This window comes from Camarhynchus parvulus, chromosome 1 (assembly GCF_901933205.1).
Source record: "Camarhynchus parvulus chromosome 1, STF_HiC, whole genome shotgun sequence".
Lineage (NCBI taxonomy): Eukaryota > Metazoa > Chordata > Aves > Passeriformes > Thraupidae > Camarhynchus > Camarhynchus parvulus.
In genome coordinates this window covers 85,151,661-85,177,466 of record NC_044571.1, presented here as the reverse complement: position 1 = coordinate 85,177,466, position 25,806 = coordinate 85,151,661, and the positions used below count along the sequence as shown (strand labels likewise).

Below are 25,806 nucleotides of genomic sequence, written 5' to 3'. Positions count from 1 at the left end.
GACTTCTAAGTCATTACTACATTGCTACCTTAGGAGCTTCCCATAAAGACAAAACATCACATGTCTGTGAGAGTGTCTGAACCCAATTTTTGGCTGAAGGTAACTATTTTTCTGAGCAGCAACAGCAAATTGTAGTGTCAGTGTGCTAACGTGACCCAATGAATAATTTTTCTAAGTGCTGTCCTGCTGGAGAGCAGAGATTGAAAGCCAATGTTTCTCCAGGTGCAGAACCAGATCTCAGCTAGAGTAAATCATCCCAGCTGCACTTCAGTGGAGCAATGGTGCTTTGCTGGTTCACTGAGGCAAAGGACAATTTCTGCAATGTTTTGTAAAGATGATTTCATAAACACAGATCACTGGGGAAAGAGCCAGTTATTTTCTTACAGTCCACCTCAAAATGGGAGATTGTATAATGCAAGGAGATAAAGTATAACTTGTATTTAATAAAGGCTGCACAATTTTTACATTCCACAGTACAGCAAACAGACCATTTGCTAGGGAGTCTTAAAAAATTCCTGCTGATCTAAATGGGGAGCACCAATATTATTAAAAATTACTGCAGTGATGCCAAAATATGTCTGCAATCTAAGATGTAACTATATTCACATATAATTTTAGAATAGGTCAAAAGAAAATTAGGTACTGGAAATTGTTTTTATGTCACTGAGTTTTCTCTGATGTATCATCACTGACTTAGGAGTCATGTAGAAAAAGACTTGGACCAAGTTTGGAGCTAATAATCCAACAATCCTACAATGGTTTGGGCTAGAAGGGATATTAAAGATCATGTAGTTCCAAACTGCCTGCCTTCCACTAGACTGCTTTACTCAGAGCCCCACCTAACTTGGCCTTGAACATATTCTGGGATAGGGCCAATGAGGGGAATAATATCCTTAATATTTCTTTTGCTTCTTCCATTGAGGGCTCTAACTCAGCTTTCCATATATAAAAACTGGAAAACAATAATCTAGTACAGTATTATGCACATCACTCTCTAACACACAGGTAGAGCATAACTCAAAAAGAATCAAGATGACATGGAATATGCTTGGAAAAACGTCAATGCTTGGAATAACCCAAATGAAGTCAACAGGTCACCACCTGCAGTGCAATTTTTGCGTAAAGTGAACGTGTCTGAGCACACCTCTGAGCCAACAGCAGAATCTAGGCTCTCTTTTCCCAGTTTTTTTCATGATCTGCTCCACTCTGCCCCATCTTCTTTTCCATCCTTCAGAGAGACGAGAGTGGGTTTGAAACTTCCTTCTCTCAGTTTCTCACCAAATGAGCTGAACATTTTATGGAAGACAAGGAATCACTGCAAACTCTTTCATGAATACTAACACCTGAATACAAAAGAACTGATGTTCTGTACCACATATTCAAGTAAATGCTGCAACTACAAATGTTTTAATGTTTTAAAATAATAAGAACAAGATCATACATTTCTGTGAACCCAAGAAGAACACTTCCACCTGTTTTTTTTTTTCTTCTAAGAGGTCAAAGCAAGTAAAGAAAAAAATACATGTTGCAGACGTCTCTCCTGCTGCCCTACACACAACACATGTCCAGGCAGTTTTAAAGTTCTAAGTAACAGTGCAAGCAGATTGGCCTAGACCCTCGGCTCAGTAAACTGGGGATGTGCTTTATATCCACAAGCATCTGCTCCATTACATATCACTGTCAACTATTTCTACAAGCACAAGGTGGGCAAACAGCAAGTTTCCTCTCACCTTGGCTGCTGTAGCAAATGCATTCAACACCTCACCTTTGGAAGTAGACTCAGTTCCTATCCCGGATGATGCTTCCCAGCACTCATCCAACTTTTCTAACACACCTATGTGCTCATGGACTTGGAGGCTGTCTCTTCTCAGAGAAGCAGCTTGTCAGCAAACCCAGCTGCATCCCCACCCTCCTGATGACTGTAACCATTGCTTTATTTCCATGCTTTAAGGAAAGATGTTACCACTAAGGGGACATCATTCCCAACCCACAGCAGTAAAAAGAAGATGGAGCAAGATGCATGAATCTGAATCCATTTAAAAGAGATAGAGATGGAAACTGGAGGAAAACTCAAGCCCAGACTGTCTCTGATGAGTCTCAAATCTTCTACTTCCCTGGGTGATGAAATTTGCCCCACTTGAATAAAACACCGTGCATTGGAAGCAGCTGGCATCTCTAGTGTCAACATGTCCCTTATGGAGACAAAATTGAGTGCCTACAATGCCCCAAGCCCCCCAGGATCCTGGTTAATGCTAATTTAGTCAGCTATTTCCTTCAGTTGACCTTGGTCTAAATGCAATTACCCTGCAAAGAAGTTAAGTGGTACTGCTAAGATGCTCAGCTCTGCTAGAAGGTCTCCAAATACATTTACATAAAATTATCTCTCATGTTAATAGAAGAGATTTATTCCATCAGTCCAGGCCTGCTAGTTCAGAGTGTTTTCTGCAGTTGAACAAAATTCAATTTCTTGTAGCCTGAGTCTCATCTTTTCAATAAATTATTAACAGATTCCACCTATTGCCTCTGGTTTTTGGTTTGGTTTTGTTTGTTTTATTTCCTTCACTACTGTTACATAAGACTGTATGGATTCTTGTTTTACAAGGAAAAGCAGTCTCCACTTTTCCTCTTCTTTAATTAGACTTTTCCTTTTAATTTTTTTATTTTCGTAAAAACTTGCTTGAAAGACCAAAACATTGTCAAAATGCTATTTACAAGGCCAGATGGCGTATCAGACAATTTTACACTGTTGCTTTGTGAAGTTACCCTTTATTCCCAAGAAAATTAAATTAAGTCTTTCTGCTAAGATCTGGGCCACAGTGGCAAAACAGACAGGGGTACTCTTATACCTTTACGTTCCTATTGCTCAGAGACAAATAAAATTTGACAGACTGTCAACAAAATTCAAGCAGACCAAACCAGCCTTAGAACAGAAGCCAGAAAAGTAAATTCCATAAAAGCTATTTTACCTCATGGGAGCACATTAAAGATTTGTCTTTAATACTAACTCTGATCCAGTGTCTCACAACCTAGACACTGGTCCTTCCAACATACTTTAGTCACAGATGTTTTCTGGTGCCATTGTGCTTGGCATTTTGAAATAATGGAAAAAATACTGTTTCTGCTAAGCGTCTTTCATTGTAAGAAGAAAAGTCCATGCATCCTAAATCCCACTTTTGCTGCAAGAAATGTATGTTCTTTCCTTGACTGAAGATAGGTGACATGGGAAATCTCACTCTGATTAATTTGCTGCTCCTCAGAATACTTCCCACATACCTCATTCTCGTTTAAAGGTTTCAATGCGTGAAAACGGTTATCATGACTGCTTAGCCATCCTCAGCCAACTTATTAATAACAAATATTTTAATTTGACATTATAAGTCTTTTTGAACTTACTACTTTAATATTTTATTGTTATATATAAATATACATGCATATATATAGGATTTACCCTTCTTCTCAGGATAAAACTTCAACAGAGCTCCATAGAACAAAAATCCAGAAAGTTATAATTCATTGGGAAGAATGTTATTAATGAAAAATAATCTCTTCAGCCTTTCCGTGTGACACCAGTCATGTCAACTGGTCTGTTTATGTCTTTTTACTGCACCTGCAAAATAAGAATCATCTCCTTACAGAGACATAAGAAGAATAATTGTAGTAATCTGATAATCACTTTGCAGAGGGATTTTTACATTCTCATGGCATTCATCTGTGATCTGCTCAGTCTGATAAGTGCCTAGAAGTGCAGATGTGCTACAATCTCTTGTCTTTAGCCTTGGCTGTGGCCTTTTTGCTTGAGAGTAAGAGAGGATAAAGCAAAATGTACCGCGTACATCTTGGGTTGAATGCGCCTGTCTAATGTCAAACAACCTCAGGGCAATCTTGTACCAGGACAGACAGAGGACTTGCTAGAATGCCAGGTAAAAGCTAGGGGCATCACGATCAAACACACGGACACACAGAAAATGCCTGAGCTGGCAGATGAAGGACAAAAGAAGAAGAGGAAAGATCAGAACATAGAGACGTTCAAGTTCATTGCTTGTGGCAGTATTTCCCTCAAAAGCCGTCTGCAAAAGCAGCCCTGCCCACTCGCCTCTTAACTGTGGAGAAAAGCCTCCTGACAGTCTTTCCTTGAACTAAGTAAATCCACCTGACTTTTTTAGTTCAGTTTAGTTGTAAGAAAAGCTTAAAGTCAAAACCTATGTACTGCTTTTAGCTGCCATCTGAATTAAAGAATTAAGGTAAGGAAAAAGAATGCAAATGATCCTCCTGAAGGTCTCCTTATTAAAAAGACTTTTATATAGGAAATTAAATTTGAACAGGAGTCATGCAGAAAGAACCCCACACTATCATGGACAGCATAAGTGAGTTTCTGAAAGGGTTTGGCACATGTTGGGCACCTGGGATACAATCCTGCTAGATTTAGCAGGGCTTGATGCAATAGGACATGGAAAAATGGTTCTAAACTAGAAGAGGGTAGATTCACACTAGATTTAAGGAAGAAGCAGTTTATGATAAGAATGGCAAAACACCGGTACAGGCTGTGTGGAGAGGCTGTGGCTGTCCCATCCCAGGAAACATTCAAGGCCAAATTGAATGGGGCTCTGAGCAACCCAATACAGTTGAAGATGTCCCTACTCATGGCAGGGGCTAGACGGCCTTTGAAGGTCCCTTTCACCCAAAAATATTCTATGATTCTAAATAACTGATTAGGCTCATCTGAGGAGTTTGCACTAAGGGGAGCACCAGAATGCTGGTGTCAATGTGACAAAGGGACTAAATGCACTAATGTTTGACTATATCCCAGATGAGGACTGCTAAGTGGCACTGACAGACATGGCTTGGAACAGATCGTGCCATTCTGCTTTGTGAGCCACTGATGGAACAGGGACCCTGGAGAAGGAGAATGGGTGACAAAGAGCAAAGTTTTTAAGAGCTCTGAACAGAATCAGTAAAAGAAAGCCAATTCTAAGTTGAAGCAAGAAACTGCACCTGCCCTGGTCGTTTAACCTACTCAGTGAAGGTACTAAAAAGGTCTCATCTCTGAAGGATCAGGAGATGCTGATGATTATGTGGGCATGGTCCTTAGCTGTTAACCTTTTGCAAGAAGTCTTCTAATGTATTTAGATATTCCATGAAAGAAACAGCGAGGCCAAGTGAATGAAAAGCTCCAGTGAAAACGCATTATTTAAATTGTCTGAAGGATAGGGGGAAAAGCTACATAATGCTGAGATACTTTTATAGATGTGGCTAATGAAGTTGGTTTTTGAAGTCAAAAAAGAAGTGCTTATTAATCAATATTTATAATATCATCTCTAGACACAGATTTTATTCTTGCTGTCTCTTTAGATATGGTCTAACTTGACAGTATCAACCCAGTGAGTGTTCTTCCTCTGATATTTTTAGCATACATGCAAGGACTTGGTTCAGTGATCAGTTGTTCAGTTCCTTAGGCTTCCCACTGTATGCACCTGACTCCATTCTGCTCTGTGAAGACTTATAAACTGATGGTTCTTTAACATCTCCTTGAGCATCATCTTTTTTCAGCAGCATTAGTGACTGCTGGTTGTAGCTCCTCCAAAAGGAAAAGGAGGTATCTTTATTGCATGACAGCTTGGTAACAAAATGTAATATCCTTTGAGGACCTCCTACCACTCTTAGAAACTCCATGATCATTGCTCTCACAAGAATTCCCTATTGGCTCCATTCTTGAAAGACCCAGGCCCTTATTGCTTTGAATACTTCGCCCAGGAGTTGAACATTATTCACCTTCTTGATGTGTGTCCTTTTATCTTTATGACAGCACAATCTTCCTCTCTGATCTGCCAAGCAATCTGGCCACTCTTGGATGCCACTCCTGCCATCCAGAGCATCTTGTGTCTCTATGCCTCATTGACTTACTATTTTTACACCTCAAGATTTCTCAGTTGAACTATAACCGTAAGGTGGGAGGGTAAGGGATATGGGAAGGCTACTCAGCAGAGGAAAAGATGCTGATGACATCTTTGGAATTGTAAAACTGCCTCCAACTGTTTAAATGAAAGTATTTTAGAACAGAGTTTTATAGGAAATGCAACACATAATAAAGTTGGGCTGTGCTTTACTGCAAAGTTTCAGTGAAGAATCCTTTTACTCACAAAGTGATTGACTAGTGATTTAGGAGCTGATGACTCTCTCCTTTTCTCCAGTAAAATCAAAGAAACACTCCTGCTTTGCATAAGGTATTAAAGAAACACAATCGCACTCATATTTTTTTAGGTCTGTACAATCCAAATGAAGTGTCCAGTAGTACATAAGGTACAAGATAATTTTTCCACCTAATACTGAATTATGCTTATTTCATGATTTTTCAGAAGTCATTTTATAGCTATTATTTCTATGAGAGATAAAGACTTTATGCTGCAATAACTTTCAGAGATAAATAGTGTATTCATGTCAAGTCTTCACTAAAAATGTCTGCAGAACTTAGTAGCTCTGTATTATTACAGTATTTTACATCTGGTATTTATTTTGTAAGCATTGGCCACATATTCAGCTCTGCAGAAGAACAGAAATAAAAGCACTGCCTTTCATTGAATCTGAGGCACCATGAAAACAAAACCAAGCAGAAGAGGAGGAAAAATACATTATTTCCAGGTTAATTAGAAAATTATCTCGCTTTTGATGATCATAGGGGAAGTTCGTTAACTACATATAAACTGTCTGATAGATTTGTAACAATCAAAAAGAATTAGGGAAAAATGTCCAATAAAATACAAAAGATTTTATATTTGGGATTATAAAACTGCTTTTTTATATAGGAGGTTTTAACCAATTTAGCAAATAAATGCCACACTCAAAGGACAGACTCTTTCTGATAGGGCAGCTTTTTTCAGAGGACAGTAACTTAAGTACTGAATAAATATTTAATCAAATATCCATGTGCAGATCCAAGAGAATGCATCAACACGTACACCATAGTTTGGACTCCTGAATCCAAAAGTGCACATCAGTACCTCTGTAATCTGGGAGGTACTTAAAACTCAAGCCTTCAAAACTTGCAAGCATGAAAAAAACTCCTAATGAGCTGTTTTCTGCACACCAGGAACTCCTTGGGACACAGGTATCACCTGAGACCTTTTAATTCCAGGTGCAGGATGGTGCATTGTTTCTATCAATTGCCTCACTGGGCCTTGGCAGCATGCCCAAATCACACTAGGAAGATCCTACTCCTTCCCTTCTGCTTGGTCATAAATATCTAACGTTTTAAAAATATTTTTAGAAAGCTGCAGCCCAGTTTCTCTAATGACTGTACAGAGGACTTATAGAATTACAGAATCATTAAAGTTGGACAAGACCTTGAAGCTCATTGGGTCCAACCAAATTCCTTTTACTGACAGTTACAAAAGAGGAATATAATTACATCATGGTTACACTATCTCTGTCATGCAAAAGAACATAAATATGGACAGCAGTTTTACTTTCATTAAGTCTTACAGGTACAAATTCCACAAAGTTGATATAAGTAGCTGCATATATTGCATTAATTTACTATATGGGAATAATGTTATGCTAAACTCAAAATCAGAGGGCCAACATTGGAAAAGAAAATAAGCCCTGTACATAGGAAGGGTAAATTTTAAAAGTATGCTTTGCTCTTAATCCCTCTTAAAGGAATTAATTACCAAAATAAACACCAGTAAGTTTTTAAAAAGCTATGACTTGTACCTGATAAGGAGTTCATATGAGTAGAAAGCATCAAAAGAAGAATGATGTCTTTGGAAGACAATAATGCTGGGAAGAAGAGGGTCTGAAGACTTGCTGTGTTAGCCTGTTCTAAAATATGGAAAAATATGACCTTGCTTCCATCAATACAGGTACCATGCTGTGCCATGAGTGCTCACCCTCAGAACACTGGATGCTGTTTTATCTCTATGACAAAGTTTTAGATGCAGCATTCCAAGCTGTCCTAACCCATGGAGCTGCTGTACTCCCTAAGCTCCTGTATCGCTTCTGGGTGTCTGCGTACAGTGGGTGCATCTGACCCAGAGAATTTCCTGCTGCTGAAGGAAGCTGCATCTGCCTGGAGTTGGAACAGAGCCATGGGCTGGACTAGCCAGCTCAGGAAAAATCATCAGGATTAAAGCTACACCTGGTAAGTTTTTGGTTCTTTGACCTCTAACTTTGTCTTCAACTAAAGAAGTGTTTCTTAGGTCACTGTATCAAAGTTACACTTTTCTTGATGGAAAAACACAGAAAAGACAGAGCACCTTGGTTTCCTTGGGAAGAAACCTCAGAAAGATCTGCTGGGGTGAACCCATGGCACTCCATGAATAGGACAAAATGTGCTAAAAGAAAAGAGAAGATGCTTTGAACATATGCATAGAATCAGAGAATGGTTTGTGTTGGAAGGGACATTAAAGACCATCCAGCTCCAATACCCTTCCATGGGAAGGGACATCTTTCACTAAATCAGGTTGCTCCGAGCCCCATCCAACCTGACCTTGAATATTCCAGGGATAGGGCAGCCACAGCTTCTCTGGGCAAACTCCCTCAAGGATACTAAGAAAACATAAGAACGTTCTTCAGAATCACTTAGGACTGACCAGAACGACTATCAAAACATTCTGAAAAAGCACTTTGATCCCCCCCTATTTTCTTAGCTCTTCTTTAGCCATGATCAATATTCACAGTTTTGGTTTTGATGGGACTTGGGACCAATGCTATTTAACTCTGACAATAAACCCCATTTATTTATTTATTTATTCACAGTAAAACGGTGCACACAGGCATTTATAGCATACCTGTCTCTCTGAGTTTCTAACTGTGCTGTGTAACCCTCTCCACCTGGATCAGTAAGGTACACTGTTCTGCCTGGCACAGAGAGGGGACACAGGAAGGTTGAGTGACATGTTTACAGATGCCTTGTCACTCAGTAATAGAAAAAAATGTACAAAGTTAATTCTGATCAGAATTTTAAATCATCAAAACCAACTTTGTACGCAGACTACTGACCTGAGGGCAATCGGGAACTACTCTTGCAGCTAATAACAAATGCTGCTCTCCGATGTTTCATGTAACTCAGATGGTTATTTCTAGCTGCCCAAGTAATCAGAGCAGGTTGATACTATTGGCAGCAAGTAGATACACACAATCTGTCTTAAAAAAGGAGGGGTATAAAACACACTTATTTCAAAATTGAACGATTTGAAATTCTCTTTACAAAAGTGCCAATTCTACACATGGTTTTCTGAGGCACTTTAACCATGCCAACACTTAGCATAAAAGACTGTGGACCAGGACTGTTCTTGCCATTTTATGAATCTTCAAAAGAGAACAAATGTATCAGGTATCCTACTTTACAGTCAACTTATTGACACCACTGCATCTTGTGCTACTCTTTATGGTGATGGACAACTAAGAATGGCTTAAAAACAACAAAGCTAACAGTAAGAGTAAATGGTTTCAAAATCAATACAAGAATGACCAAGTAGTAGAGGAATACTTGTTATCTGTTCATCAAAATGATGTGAAAAGACATTCTCCGCATTCAAAATTTAATTTAGGTACTTGCTTTATCATCATAAACACTCATTTCAATATGGGTAATGATTACTTCTTCCCAAACATGAATAATATATAATTGCTGGTATTTGAGAAGAGACAAGGTCTTTGCCTTTATCCATCAGAGTAATTTATCATTGTCTTTCTTTTTCTTCTGCACTGGTGAGAGAGCTTGTCAACTCAGCTTGTTCTTAAGAAGCCAGAGTGTAATTCAATAATAAATTCACTCAAAGGCTAGCTGTCATGAGACATTCATTTATTTGTATCCATTAGGTGATCTGCACTGCTGTTCTCTCTGAAGAGTGGTAAGCTGTGGTTTTGAAGCTCAGGAAATATATTGCAGAAATATTCAGTCACCTCCTTCATGCTGCTGCTACTTCTGCACAGGCCAGACAGGGATGCAAATGTGCCCCAGTTCCCTCAGGGTGAAAATCAGTCAGGCATGACCTAGTGAAGCCTGGAGGAGTACTCAGCTCCTGACCTGAATGGCAAGTGTGCCTGTGCCACTGGTGCCCATGCAGGATACCAGACACAAAGGACACAGAGATCCATCCCACCTCTGTGTTGCCTGCTCAAGGGGACTGCTCACAGCAAATGACATGGATCCACCTCCAACCCTACCCCATGAGGACAATAGCATTGGGACAGAAAGACATAGGAAGTTCCATGAACAGCAGTCTACAGTCCTGATCTACACCAGGAAGGAGATGACTTTATGAATTATCCCAGCAGCAACAGGAGAGGGTTGTCCTAAAGCAGGATGCTGGAGCCCTCCATAAGAATAACTCCCTCTTGTCAGACAAACTTTTAAGCCAGCAGCTGGAAGGAGTGGTGAAAACAGCTCATCTTGCCCCCAGTGGTGCTGTGATTTTTATAGAGACACTGAGCAGGGATCCATGGATTACAGGGATATTATCACCTGTCTGTTGGAAAGGCAACTGGTGAAGTTTCAGTGTCAATGCTACTGAATAAGGGCATATCCACACAGGCAAAAACAGGCAGTCTTGCCTGTCCAGACTAACTGGGTCCCAGACCATGCTTCGCCCCATATTAATCACTGACTACTGCTGAAGCACTGTCATTTCCAGGGTGACCAGAGGAGCTGTTCAAAGGCCCAGCTTTCTGGAAGGTGAAACAGGCAACTGAAACTACAGAGAGGCCAAATATGCAGAAAACCTTTGCAATGGTTGAATTTAGCCAGATCTATAGGGTCTTTAAGAACTAACAGGAACATGTGATGTCTTTGAAAATCCCAAAAGAGTAGTGGCATTTTCAACAACCCAACATCCCCATGAGCCTGGACCAGGTGCTGTCTCAGGGAAAAATATACCTTCTGTCGAGGTTCTTCAATGTTACTTGCAATCACTCTTACAAATCAAGATACTTAACTTGAGAGATGCAATACAATCACAGCTTGAGGTGACATATCTGTAGACCATGCTTAGTGGCACACACCCTATGCTGATAATTTGAGAATGGAAACCTCATAAATCATCGCTACCTCTGTATAATTCTTCATCCTAACTTAAACAGAACAAGTTTTATTACTTCCACTGCATTTAATCAAGAGCAGTCATTAAAACCCTTCCTATCGATCTGAATCTTTGCATTCCCTCACTCCAGTAACCTACATACCAGACAAACATTTATGCTAGCAGGTGCTTATTTTGAATTCTGAATCTCTCCTGATTCAGAATTCAGATGGTTAGTAGGTCCTTCCTACATAGAGATCTATCATCAGACCTATGAAACACACCTAACTTCTGTAAGAATTTATGTGACGCCAAATGACACATTCTTTCTGTTGGTCCTCTGCGGGCACTCTCAGAAACAATATAATTAGAAATTCCCACTATTTTCCCCCAGCTCTGTATGCTGTTGAATGCAAGCAGCCCTTCAAGAGAAGCTGCAATTTTATTTTTTTATTGCACAAATATGAAGATTCCCAGCGTTCATTAGTTGTATGGAAAGTTCACTAAGCATGTACCAAAATCCTCTGCCTATCAGAAAGTATACATATGGACCTGATAACAGAGTCCTCTGTGGAAATGTTGAGGAATTGCTACCCTAAATACATCAGAAGAATGAAATGGTGAACATTTGAAGCCTGATTTTACAGCAACAAATCACAATGCCTCGTCCAGAGTCCAGACTGTTCAGTATCCAGTACCTGTGATCTTCAGAATGACAATGAAGGACAACAATTTGCAACATAAAAGTGTTTGGTTATAATCTGAGTCACTGTTGTCAGTTTTCTTGGACCCTGAAGACCTTGGAAGCAACAAGTATCAGGGAAATATCACCTCAGGCCAACTTCCTGACACTACTGTGATGACGATGTCAGCCTGTAGACTACCAAAACAGGCAATATATGGGAGCTGGTACCCAAGAGATGCTGGCAGTGTCCCTCCATGAAAAGCATTAGGTCAGAGCTAGAGGGGCCTGAGAGGCCACTTGAGATGTAAGTGCTGAAATAAATACCCACACAAACATTGTGTGTATTGGGTTGTGGGTTGTGTATTTTCAGTGCCAATCTATTAACTGCTGTGTGTGGGAAAGCTGAAAGTAAGCAGTTCATGACTGGGTGAAGCTCAACAGAGTTCAAACCTACATGTTGAGAGCCACCTCCAGGATCGGGGTCACAACTTCTGTAAGGCAACATTCAGGGCAGACACTGAGTGATCTAGGAATTTGACACCTCAGTTACCCTGCTACAAGAAATGATTTTCAGGGATGACCAGCCCTGACAGACAAGGAATATGCTTAAACCAAAATCCTGAGATGCAGTCACAGAAGTGAACTGCTATGTTTTGCTTCCCGGTTCTTGTTTCTTGATGATAATTGCAGCAATAAAGAATTTCTTGATTTTAAAACCAATCTATATTCAAACTGATTGCTTATATTGCAAATCACTCTAACAGCCATCTCTAGATGGTATGATTTTCCTCAGTTCTTCTGAGTCTCTAACATTCACACTATAGATTGCAAATAGCATTCTAGTTTCCTTCTCTTTTGTCTCTGTCAAAGGAAGATCTGTCACTGCTCTTTAGGAGATACTTGTGCACAATGTCAATCACTTCATCTAGAAGAGCTGAAAGGATGCCTTTCATTCCTTGAAATAAGGGAAGTGAGGAAACATGGAACTGCTTATATGTGTTGGAAGAGAAGCATCTTGCCATAGTGGCTGGCAGGAAATTGTAGGTGAAGAGACAGTCAGCAGAACTACATCAGCCACAAAAGTCTTCAGGTATCTACTTCATTTAAACAATTTGTTCTGCATCTTGCTGCCCTTCCATGTCTTAAAACGGCCAAGTGGCTTATGCTTCACCACTTACTGAATCAACTCCAAAATTCACTTACCCGCCTTCAAAAGGATTGTCCCCTGGGATGACGTGAGTGCTGTCCTTGCCAATCAGGAACTTGATTCGATCATAGAAGGAATGCAAGCTCTGCTGGGAGACAGGGGCTTGTGTCTCCTGGATGATATCCAGGGGGTCCGGGGAGCCCAGGCACAGCGCATTAACGTGGCACAGTGGCTGCAAGCAGCAGTCTGGGTCCATGCAATCCACCAGGCCATCTACAGAAGGGTAAGGAACATTTTAGAGCAATGGAAACATGGAGTGCTACAAACTTCAGGGTGCAAGAACTGCTTCCAATGCAGACAAGAGAGAAATGTGGATTTTCATCTACATTGAGTAAGGCATGTTCACTCAAAGTCACAATAAGGAACCCAAAATACACATTAATACATAACATAAATATGCAGTAGTATGTAATGCATGAAAACTTATATAATAGACTGGGCTCTCAAAAAAGCATATTTTAGATTAATCCTAGGATGTGCCATTCCACAACTCAGTCACTTTGATAACTAACTCCAGAGCCCCCAAAGATTGTTGTGGGGTTTTTTGCCAAAATACACAACTTCTGTACCCTGCTTCTAATAATCGCATCACACCAAAGCTACCAGGTTTGCTTTCAGCAGGACTAAATGGTGAATAAAGCCATGGTATCTACCACGGCTGTAGAGAGATCTATACATGTAACCTAGTAAAATAGAGTAGAAAGTAAAGGATATTTTGCTGTGAAGGTTTGATCTCTTTTGACCTTGGTCACATTGATTCGATACCGACACAGAGTAACAGATGACCTCAAACTCTAAGGATATAAATCTTGCACTTTCAGCACCATTAAATTAATAGTAACAACAATAATAGCAGTGGACACCCATGAAAAGGCTTGCTGAGTGTACTCCAGTAAAATGAGGGTTTGCATATCTGTCAAGCCATGAAATGCAGACGGTACCACTTCCCCTCCCACCACCATCGCAACATGCCCCATTCATTTGGAGATGCCACTGCTCATTGCAAACAGCACAGTAAAAAGTGGTGACAGGAAAAGAAATACCAAAAAAAGCTCAAAAGAGGTTTAATGAAGCATCACATTTAGCAATAAAAGTTGTTAGCATGTAGTAGAGACAGATCTTTAAATCAGATAAGGGAACTGGATGTTTTTGTTCTGGGGTAATGGGATATGGAGCACTTCACTTCCAACTCATCAGTTCAAGCAAGACAGTTTGACAGTGAATGAAAATTACTACCATGTGATGGCTGTTCACAGACCTATGTGAAATGAGTGGCTGCTCTCTGTGTAGCTGCTGAGAACTCCATATGTCACAGACACCACCTTTACAGCAAGCATCCTACTAATGACTCCAGCAGAGAGGCAAGAAATGAACGTGCCTGGAGAGCAACACTGTCCTGAGAGGCAGAGCCCTCTTGAAGTGGGATGAAATCTTTAGTTCTCAGGATAATGGATTTTTTTATCTCAAAGAAACAGTAAATTAAAACAAGACATTTTGTTATTATTACCGTTTGTGAGCTTCCATTTTTACCAGTATGAATTAGAAGTCCTTTCACTAATGTTATTGGCATTACTTTGTATTTACTGCAATATAAATAGGGTGAAATCTCATCTTTCATTGTTCTAGTACTTAAGATGGCTCACACATCATGGACTTGGATTCTGTTGAGTTGTACCTGTTCCAATCTTTGAATAGTTTAGTGTTTAAAACATCACTGACATCATCATTTCATGTGGTTACTCAAACACAGAAAGCTGAACAAGCCTGGTAGGGGCTCCCAGAGCTTCCAAGTAGGTAATTTGAGTACCTGCTCCATGTACACGCACACACACGCACACACACACACACACACACACACACACACACACACACACACACACACACACACACACACAGGGTCATTTCCACAAGTGCTCTGCACTTGCCATTAATGATAATGGGAGCACTATTAAGCCAGCAAAAGTGCTTTAAAAAATCCCATCTGTTACCCATACCTCTGTCAGTCCTAACATCTCTACATCTTTATAACTCCTTACAAAACTGCCACAAAAAATGTTCATCTTGGACACTAAACCTATCCATTGGCCTTTTCTCTTGATGACTAATGATAATGAAAAAGAACTAATTAGAATTTCTTTGCCCATTAAAAAAATTGCTTGCTGCAGATGATTAGATTAGTAGAATTCTGGAAGGGCAAATCTCAGATGGAGTTTGAGAGACCATTCACAGAATACAGACTGGCTTAGATGCAACAGGCTTAGTCACAGCTAAAAAAAATAATAAAAATCAAATCAAACAACAAACCAGCCTTGTTACTATATTGACTACAGTTTCAAGCAAGATAAAATGTTGTCTTTTTCTCACACACATCAATGTTTTCTAAGGCTACAGCCACTGGCTGAAAGAAGGGCAAACCAGCTGTACCATACCTCTTCATTAACCTGTCTTTTTTCTAGGCATCAGAAATGTGTTTTGAGGCCTGAAGCTGCAAGACAGCAAGAAAATGTTGTCTTTGCAGGAAACTGTAGATAAATGTTTGAAGAATAGATGCAAAGGACAATGTTTTGAACAGGTGAGAATGATGAGGACTCATCTGCAGATAAGACTTTCAAGTAATGTGTTTTGGACCTAAATGGAATAAATTGAGGAAAACTACACCAGAAAGGTTTGTCACTGACGTCCTGAATTCATGAAGGCACTCGAGGGCTGAAATGGCGTTTAGCTACTCAACTCCCTCTAATAGCAAAAGCCGTTTCAGGACAAAGCATTTCTTAACTTAGGAAAATGTAATGGCTATTTTTGTCTGGGTCACGCAGAACAGCAAGAGTTAATCTACAAGCCAGATGATAAGTAGTGATGTCTCCATGTGCATACTGTTTTCTTGGGGTTTTTTACTGTATGGTCCAAAAGTCATCCAAGTGATACCCTACAGTGACTTGTCAGCAGATATAATGACAGTGTACACAGCTATGATTTCTCATGCCCTGAGATCTCTCACTGGATCCATTAGAAGAGTGAGGATAAAGTGACATTTGCGAGAAGCTCCTGACCCATGACTCTGGCATTAACTGTCCGATTCAACAAAAACAATATGAAAGAGTAATTCAAAACACCTTTGAAATCCATAAAGCATAAAGGTGAATTTTCATTAGAGATCGCTGCAAATTCGACAGGTAACAGAGGAAGGTGGACATGGGGTCAATGCCCTCTGCACCCCAAGTTTAGCAGCAGCAAAGCCACAGAGACCCATGACCTGCATGAGGATTCCTAACTCCAGTAGGTCCCAGAGCACAGGTAGGCTGCACAGTAAGTTCTTAGTTATGGATGCCTTTATACAGCCCTTGGTTTTAAAAAGTGACAGCTCTCTTAATTAAGTATAACTGTAATATGATCATGGCACTTCAGAGCAGAGAACAAATGTGTTGCTGAATTATCTCTGTGAGAAGTTTAAAGTCTTGCATAGGGGGATTACTGCAATTCATATGTTTTAAGGCTACTATGATCAGCTTGTCTGACCTCTTATAGCCATAGGCTGTTGATTTTTTTCCCCATGCAGAACTGGATTAAAGCCTGTGTTTTAGAAAAATATCTCATGTACCAAAGAGAGCTGATTACAGTGAGTCAACCACTTCCTCCAATAAGCTTCTGAAATGCTTAATTACTGCTAGGGAACTGTGTCATATTTCAAGGTTGGATTTGTCTAACTCCAGTATCCCACAACTGGTCTTGTCTGACCTTTGTCCGTAAAGTTACCAATAGTTCCTTCTGCCCTGCATGCTCTGATGTCTTTTCCATGTGCAAGTACCTCCACACAGAACAACAATCCATTTCAAATCTTTTCTCTGAACAGCTAAGGAAGAACAAAATTCCCAGTTTAAGGTTTGTTTCCCATCCACTGGATGTTTTGGTGTATGACATCCTTTGATCTCTTTCCAGTAATTTCACATCTTTTATGTGTGGACACCAACACTGGACACAGCACTATGTCAGCAATATTGGGTGCAGAAAAGAGACCACTTCCTCCTCCTCAAAGAATTTTTGGGCTTCTATACTCCTAAGGTTCACAGAGGTGAAGTTGCAAAAGCCTTGAATTGAGAACTCAAGTTGAGACAATTACCTCCAGTGACCTCAAAATCCTGTTCTGAGTCATTGCTTCTCAAGAATCTCTCAACCCTCCAGTATAACATGCTTTATTTGTTCCCAGGGCTGTTTTGCATTTTGCTGCATTATGATATATTTTGTTTGATTGTGACCTTGCAGCGATGTGAGTCAGATCACTCTGTGTCAAAATGATCTGGGTACATTATTTACCACCGTTCTGAGCTTTAGGTGACCTAAAAATTTTACCAGGAGAGAAGTAAACTATATTCTAAGACAATAATGAAAATGCTGAGTAGGGCTGGATACAACAACCAATTCCAAGGGATCCCTACAGAAACATCTTCAATCATGGATGCCTTCCAATTAACAAATTAATTCAGAGATGTGTCACTAAGCCAGATTTTAAGACATCTCCTGTGTTCCTTCTTATTTCCATGCAATAGGAATGTTTACATCTTTGAGACTGTTTATGCATTCTATATACGCATATATATCCTCTGACAGTCCTGCTAAAACCAAACCAAAACTCTTTTGTCCCACTTCCTTTGCATGAAGCCTGAAATAAATACCTTTTTGCATTCTTAGAGTTACCATGGGGTGAATCAAACCACTGTTGTTGTGAAAAGGGAGCCACTGGCAAGATGTTGTTACATCTGGTAAATAATTTATGTGTTCAGGGGTTTGCATCTTTCACTAAGATTCAAGTAATCAGGGAATAAAGCAGAGCGGATGGCACCTCTACAGGTCATCTTGTGAGCCCTGGCTCATTCCCTTCAGAGAGAGATACATTTCCTTCCATGAAGGAAAATGAATTGGGCTCAGCAGAAACCCTTTCTTTTCTGCCATTGAGGATAAAGCAGCTCCAATTTATTCAGCCAACATTGTATTTTAGGGGACCAAGACCATTTTTTTCAGGTAATCTGCACTCTTTATATCACTATATAGTGAGTTTTATTTTGGGATGACTTCTCTAGCTGGTATCTTTTGGGTGGAGTTGCAATTTTTTTTTAGAATGAGGCTCTGACTCCCTTAAAGACTGCAAATCTACCAATCCCATTAGTGAGCTCTTCAAACTGCTACTTTAGACTGCAAACTCCCTGGGAGTAGAGACCGTCTTTTTATTTTCTGTTCACAAAACATCTGTTCCAGTCTCAAAGGGCTCTGAAGTGTCAGCACAACCCAATCAAATAACCACAATTCTCGTTAAAAGTTTTGTATCTGCAATGTATGTTCAGCTTTTTCTCCATGAGAGTATTGTTTCATGGAAGGGGCTGAACACCAAAGGTATCTGTGTCTTCTTGGAGCAGGACCTCGGCCTAATGAGTGTAACATTTGCATAATGCCAGCTGGAGAACCCCTGATTTTAACTGACTTTAAACACTTGCTATGACTATCGAGACAGCAACACTAGATAATGACAACAGATGGAAATGCTGACCTCACTCAGGAATTTCACAAGATACTCCTTATCATCACTGCCTTCCACAAATAGTCACCTGGACACCAAATTTAAGAGGAGCTAAAATTACTTGGCTTTCAAACACTGCTTATGACCCACCACTTTCTGAAAGTCACGTCCTTTATGATGTTTGTCTGTATGATGCATGCAAAAAAAAAAAAAATCCACCCAAATCAACCAGATATTTTAAAATTCCTGCAAAATAATTACTCTTCAGCAGCAATGGAGCTACTTGCTGTCCCTGCTCTCCTTGAGTAGTTGCTGCACTTGCTGGCTGCAAAGTGCTCACAAATCCCACAGCAGTCTCATTTCTCCTTCGTGTCCTCTGCAGTCAGCTTCCAAGTTCCTCACTCACTGCCATGCAGCGCCCAAAAGGTGTCAAGGATTAGAGCTTTGTACAGAAGCAAAGGCCTGATTTTGAGACACTGCTTCTGCAGAAAACAAGATCAGCTGAGAGCTAATGAAATTTCAAATTAGCTGTGACTTTTCATGGCCCTACAATTGTGTTGGCTGATTTAATGGGCAGTGTCTTAACTGGCTGAGACTGAATAATTGAGCATTTCTACAGAGTTATGGATGCTGCAACAAAAATCAGTCATGCTAACATCACCAACAGAATGCAAATAACCTGCAGCCAGAGGTGTTATTATGTGTTTAAGCAGACTCTGACAGGTGCTGCATGTCGAGTGTCAGGCTGGAACAGGCAGGCCATGGGTAGGGATGGACCTGTTTGTACACAGAGAGCATTCTGTGAACTGTGAGGTGCTCTGGAAGCCCCAGGCAGACAGGCAGTCAGAGGGAGGTGAGCTTAAGGAGCCTGATTAGGGTGAATCTGGGACAGCATACATGACAAACTCAAGGATTGCTCCTGCTAAAGACCATGACGCTTTTTGTCACTGACTGCAATGGGATGAGCCTCTATGAGAAACTGTATTAGTCAAAGCAAAACTAGGAAGTAAAAACAACAATAAACCCCATTGTCTCCCATGGGAGAATTTCCACTGGCAAGGAAAGAATAAAATGCACTGATTATACAAATAATCGTGTCTCTTACCTCATCCAGTTCTTATCTTTCAGTTCCCTTTCTGTGCCATTCATCAGGCAACATTATCACTTTTTGTGGGGACACTGTCTTGTCCTGTGATGCTTTTGGATAAATTATTGGGAGAGTTTGGGTGGGAAAGGTTTTAAATGTAAATGCTCAAAGGTAAAGAAAACAAAGTCTTAGTCTTACCCTTGAGCGAATCAGGCTTTACTCTTTCAGTTCTAATCTAAACTGGTTTAGAGGAAGGCTCTAAAGGAATGGCTCAGTACTTGCACAAACAAGTTATTGTTCACGTGGATGTTTGTGCTGATAAAGGTTTTACAGGAATAATGATGTTCTGATCCAATTCCTGAGCTGAGGACTGACACTCCATTTACTTGAATTGGATTTGGAGAATAAATGGATTTTACTCCAGCGCTTTGCAAAGATAAATTTTACTTATTCAACAAGAGTTGCAGCTTTTGGTCCCCCTATAAGGAGACAAAGGGAAACAAAACCCAACTGTAAGGAACAATGGCAATATGACTGTCAACTCTCTGTGTCCATGTTAGCTATTTATATTCTCTTCGCTCCTTCTATCCCACCTGCTCTGTTTTGATTTCACCTGAATAAGCTTCTCACTGCTTGTATCTGGGCTAAATTAGATTGCTGGCTGCCTGGGAAAGGAATTGCCCTCATATCTTCCTCTAAGTGTTCAGCACTTGTTAGCAAATTTGAAATAACACAGTCATATGTAATAGCAGTCAAGTGTTTGAATTACAGGACTCCTTGGGCTCTTGTGCAGAACCTCTGTGGGGGTAGTCACTACAGAAACACTGCAAAATGTTCATCATAATCCAGAGCTACATTCTTTACAAAAACATCTGAATAGAAAAAGAAAGGAAGTGGAAGGAGGAAATGACAGAAAACACATGATAATCACCACTGTCTGGCATAAACCAGATCTATAATAATGTGTTTAGAATCTACAAGTTCACAGCATCCCGCAGCTCATCACTGCTCTGGAGAATACAGTTGATGCAGCTGGTTTCATGGGCTTCTTCCTTTCTCCAAGCAGATTTTTAACAGCCAGCAAAGCAGCATATAAACCAAGCAACCTAGGATTTGAGGGAATTGCATGAAGCTGAGCAAGGCGTGTAAGGGCCTTTTCTAGCTTAGGAGAGACTGTGTCCTGGGGTGCATCAGGCATAGCATCATCAGCCGGGTGAGGGAGGGGATTGTCCTGCTCTGCTCTGCACTGGGGCGGCCTCATCTCAAGGCCTGTGTGCAGCTTTGGGCACCACAACATAAGAACAGTATTAAGCCATTAGAGAGTGTACAAAGGCTGTGAGGAATGTGAAGGCTCTGGATGGAAAGCTGTATGAGATGCGGCTGAGGTCACTTGGCTTGTTCAGCCTGGAGGAGACTGAGGCAAGACCTCATCACGGTTTGAAGTTTCCTCTCAAAAGGAAGAGGAGGGGCAGGCACTGATATCCTCTCAGTAGTGACCAGTGACAGGACTGAGTGAACAGCATGAAGGTGTCTCAGGGAAAGTTTAGACTGGGTATTAGGAAAGGGTTCTTCACCCAGAGGGTAGCTGGGTACTGGAACAGGCTCCCCAGGGAAGTGGTCACAGCACCAAACCTGACAGAGTTGAGGCTGTCCTGTGCAGGGCCAGGAGCTGGGATTCGATGATCTTTGTGAGCCCCCTCCAGCTCAGGATATTCTATGATTCTGTGACTAGCATTTGGACAGGGCAGTAAGTACAAGTTGATTAACCTGATCAACTGTCATGCAATAGTGTACCTGAAACTGCCTCCTTCAGGAGCCAAAGCACATCTTAAAAGTGATTCCTCTGAGCAAAAGTAACTCAGAACTTATAAATTTTTTTTGGTGGGAACAGTGGTTTCACACCCTCAGCAGCTGAGAGATCCTTGTCACCAAGGTCTCTCACTTTCCTGGCAAGTGCTGCAAGTGTTAAGCTACTGCTGAAAAGTTCACCCTAACATATTCTGACTGAATCCAAGCCAATTTAAGCAATCATTTGAAAATAGCTTGGAAAGTGGTCTCAGATAACACAGATACTGGCATGTTTCTCAAATCCTGGTCAAAAGGAAAGTGGCCATGCAGTCTATGCAATGTTAAGCATAGTCGGTGCAAAACCTTAGGATTCTAAGGGGACTTTCTGTCTCACAGAAGTTGCAACAGTTTCCCTCAGATGCTAAAGTAGGTCTGGTAGAGCTTTCCTGAATTTCTGCTTTAAACATTGGTACTCAAACTCTGTTTAAGCACCTTTTGAAGTGCAGAAATGCTTTGTGATATAAGTGTCCAATCTGTTTTTTTCTGAAGCTGGTTCATGTCAACTTATGTTACATTTTGTGTACTAGCAGTGCCTCCTTCCCGTAACTTTGCTCTCTCGTTTCAGCAGACAATGGTAGGTTTCCTTCAACACAGAGAGTATTTTCATAGCTTCTTTCTGAATCTATTAATCAAAGGCATTTCATTAAGGACTCCTTCAAAGTACCAGGAGCTCCCCCAAGGTGTCAAGACAAGACACTGCTAGACCCCACAGTTCACAACACATCATCCTCTCCAATGGCATGATCAACACGTCCTCCAGGATGCTGGAATACCCTGGGTTAACAATGCCCTCCTGCCAGCCTTGCTGCCAACAACAGGAGACACCCATGTGTTACCATCCAACACAAAATCAGCAAAGAGCTGAAACCTGAAAATGTGAACTGATCATTTTATATGAGGAGGAGTCAATTAACAGTCACCATGAAACAGAGGAAGAGAAGCTGGGTGATTTCTAACAAATTATTCCAGCTACCCAATCTTTCAAGTACAGCAGATTTTCTTATCCTTTTACCAGTGCTTTGCGGTTCCTCCAAGATGACCCTGTTGTTTGACTGGATCTATCTGTGATGATAAATGATAATTTATGATGGCTGTTTTCCCAGGTGCATTCAGATCTCAATATTTCCCTCCACAAATGTAGCCAGCACATTATTGGGTAATTTTTTATGGTTTTGAGGAAGCAGACAGCTCACACACCACACCCAGGAGACAATCTTCTCATGCTATTAAAGCCCAGGGCATGAGGGCAAAAAGAAGAAAGGAAGTATCAGAAAGCACCTCACTACTTTGTCTGCAGCTCAAGCATTTGCAAAGACAAAGGTTTGCATTCTGGGGTTCTCCTGGATTCTTTACTGTTCCCTTTAAAACCCTGAGACTAACTTCAGGTGTAACCCCTACGCACTGCAAAGATCAGTGCAGACTTCTGCCAGCACTCTAACGCTATTTGGCATGTGGTGGACAGATGGTGAACACATGGGTGTTAAGAAGGCCAGAGTGCTGTGCCAAAGTTTCTCTTGCCAAAGATTTGAAATGCTGTTGTTCCAAAGCATTATGTAAGTCTCCACCTTACCACAAGCACTACCTGATCCTCGAATGGGGCAAGGCACTGTGGAGCTGCCAGTGGGCTGTGGTACAGTTAAACAAACAGCACTGATTTGCCTCAGAGAAACCATTCCTGAATTACACTGTCCCTGAAGTGACCTGCTCACTGCTCCAGGGTTGGGAGATTAAGGCAACCTTTAGTTGTTCTGGTCCAGGAGGCTAAGTCAAGGAGAGCATACAAATTGCTCCACCTGCTAGCTTTTGGGAAGCATCTGGTGGAGCACAGACTGAACTTGCAAAGGCAAAATGGGGCCATGGGTACATTGGAACTCTCTGTTTGTCCCAGGCTAAATGAAACATAAACTGAGGGGAAGGAGCTTCACTAATACAATTCTTGCAGAAAAAGAAACCAGGATGGTTTATTTTTCTCAGTCCCAAAGGAAGACTGTTGACCAGATGACAGCTAAGAAAAATGAATTTTCTATACTTTTATGTAATGGTGTGCAATATATGTTATGACAAGCCAGCCTTATTTGACTAGGAAGGGTATCTATCTATCTAGCCATCTATCTACCTATCTAATCCCTTAACCACTAACACTCACCTTTGGAAGTATTTCAGTTGGGAAGAGGCAGTGGAGAACAGCAGACAACTGAACAGAAATCGCTAATGAACATGAAGGTTTAGGTAATATTGTGAACACTGTCATTTCAGACACATTTTTCATATGTGAAAGACTCTTGCCTTCCACAAGTAAGGTACATTCATGTTTGACAGAGTTCAGCAGCTGCACAGGAACTCGAATTGTTTAAAGCAGGAAATGAAGGATGGGTTGGTTCCAGTTCCTGGAAAACCAGCAAGCTTTACCCTACCTGGAAGACTCGGCTACTCTGGAGAAGCCACAAACAACAACAAAGGCCCTCAAGTAAAGTAACTGTGTTGAACTTTTAGACCAAATGAGCAATTTAATTTAACATCTGTAGCCCTCTCATGATTTCACCTCAGTGTGATTTTGTATTCATGCAAACTCATTGAAATGGAGAACAGGACAACTCTGGCTCTCAACAGTTAGATGATTTCTCCAGAACAAGGACAGGTAACACAGCTTTGCTGTTCAACAGCATATCCATGAGATTAGTGAAGAATATCCTCTCTTCCCCTCAGTTTTTCCTGTACACTATGTTCCTAACAGAGGAGTCTACCAATGCAACAGAGCCCATATTTAGCCTATGGAATACCAGCCTCTTCTCAAGGTATTATCAAATGCCATTAACTCCACTTCTAGGACTTGTCACAGAAGATAATTTCCTTGATTTTTTAAACTTTCAAACTTATTCTTCAAGTACATGACAGAACACTTAGTGTGGGGTGAGACATATAGGCACTACCTGTCACACCTACTCTTAGGTAGTGAGTGTTTGCAGCCATGAATTAGAGAGGTTATTTTCTGCTGAAATTAGGCAAGAACCACTTTTCTCATCTTGTTTTAAAGAAACACCCTCTGTTTGTTGCAATACAGGTGGCCTCTTAGGTCAAATGGCCTTTTACCCAGATTGTTACAGCTCTGTCATTGCACTGTTTTTCCTTAACTGATACTGGATGATCACCTGCTCTCAGTTACTCACTAGAGCTTCTTTCAAGTTGATGGGCTTGGTTTTTAAAAGTGTAAATAAAGTGGACCTGGGTGTGAAACCTAAGTGCTAACTTTGATAAATGACACTTTGTGGAGAGGGAACTGCACTCAGAAACAACTTTTTACTAGCCTGAACAAAGATTACATGTCACCAAGTTTTTTTCTGAGTGACTCCTGCTCAGCTTGTTATTGTTTATCTGAACAGCCTCCAAATTTAAGAGCTGAACACACCCTGTAATTTAGCACCCGTCTCCCTCAGGGTATGATTAAGCTGGGAGCTGATGAAAAAGTTTCTGACTTCAGCTCCCATTATCCTGAGGAATTTCCGGCTGCAGAGATTTTGATTAGCAGACACTTGACACCACAGTGTAGGAACCAGGTATGAGCTCAAGCAGTGTGAACCCCCCAGTACTGTGAGCAACCCCACTAACCTCTTTCTCCCCACTTGTGATAACCATTTTGACTAGGTCAGTTGTTTGACTTCTAAAGCTTCATGGAAGGACTTCTACCTCCATTGCTAACATTCATGAGCAAATTCCACGTTTGGATCCTTTCCAGTGAACCAAAATAAACCACCTTTCTTTAGCCCTGAGCATGCATCACTCCAGTGAATGTGACAGAATTCCAAAAGGTGGAGAAGGCACAGTGCTCATTGAAGAGAGCCCTTAGCAGTAACACAGCCAAATCAAAGGCATAGTGTATGACTGTCTGTAATTTGTAACGCACACCATGTACATTTTTTTTTTTTGAGTGTACCAAGAGTAAAGTCAACACCCATTTGTGGGCTCTGACACATGAACAAGCTGCCACAAGTAAATTACAACCTATCAGTAGCTCTCTTCTTGCTGTGCACACCACTGCTCCACACAGGTTCACCAAATGCCAGTTAGTAGTTGATGTGCACTAACTTGTAAACCTGTCAATGCCTTTTGTCTCTCCTGTGTACATCTGCTGTTCTGCAGGCTTGCAAGGCAGTGCATTTCAAGGTGAGGGTAACCCAGGTAAAAAGGTTAACCCTTGATTCAGAAGATATGAAGAGATGCTCTCAGAGTCTAGTCATGCTGTTTGTGATATCATACAGTTGTGATTTACATGGTATGTTAAGCTGGATTACTCCTTCCGTCTCTTACTAAAAACTTCACAGGGCTTTTGCTGGTTATTTTTTTCCATGGAAACTGGGACTAACCTTTGGTCTATTTACCGTATTTTTACACATCTGATGTGATGACCTTTATTGCTGCCCTGTGTCAGCTGTTAATAGAAAAGACAAGTACAGTGAT

At 40.8% G+C, this 25,806-nt stretch overlaps 1 protein-coding gene across 4 annotated transcripts in view; it reads right to left on the bottom strand.

Annotated features, from left to right (window-relative positions):
• TENM4 (teneurin transmembrane protein 4) overlaps nt 1-25,806 on the bottom strand; it is a 595,878-nt gene that overhangs the window by 84,957 nt on the left and 485,115 nt on the right. For all 4 annotated transcript variants that reach the window (XM_030971231.1, XM_030971250.1, XM_030971240.1 and 1 more), the window contains one exon: nt 12,904-13,120. In XM_030971231.1, the coding sequence (XP_030827091.1) occupies nt 12,904-13,120 (217 nt within the window). The remainder of the gene's footprint in view (nt 1-12,903; nt 13,121-25,806) is intronic.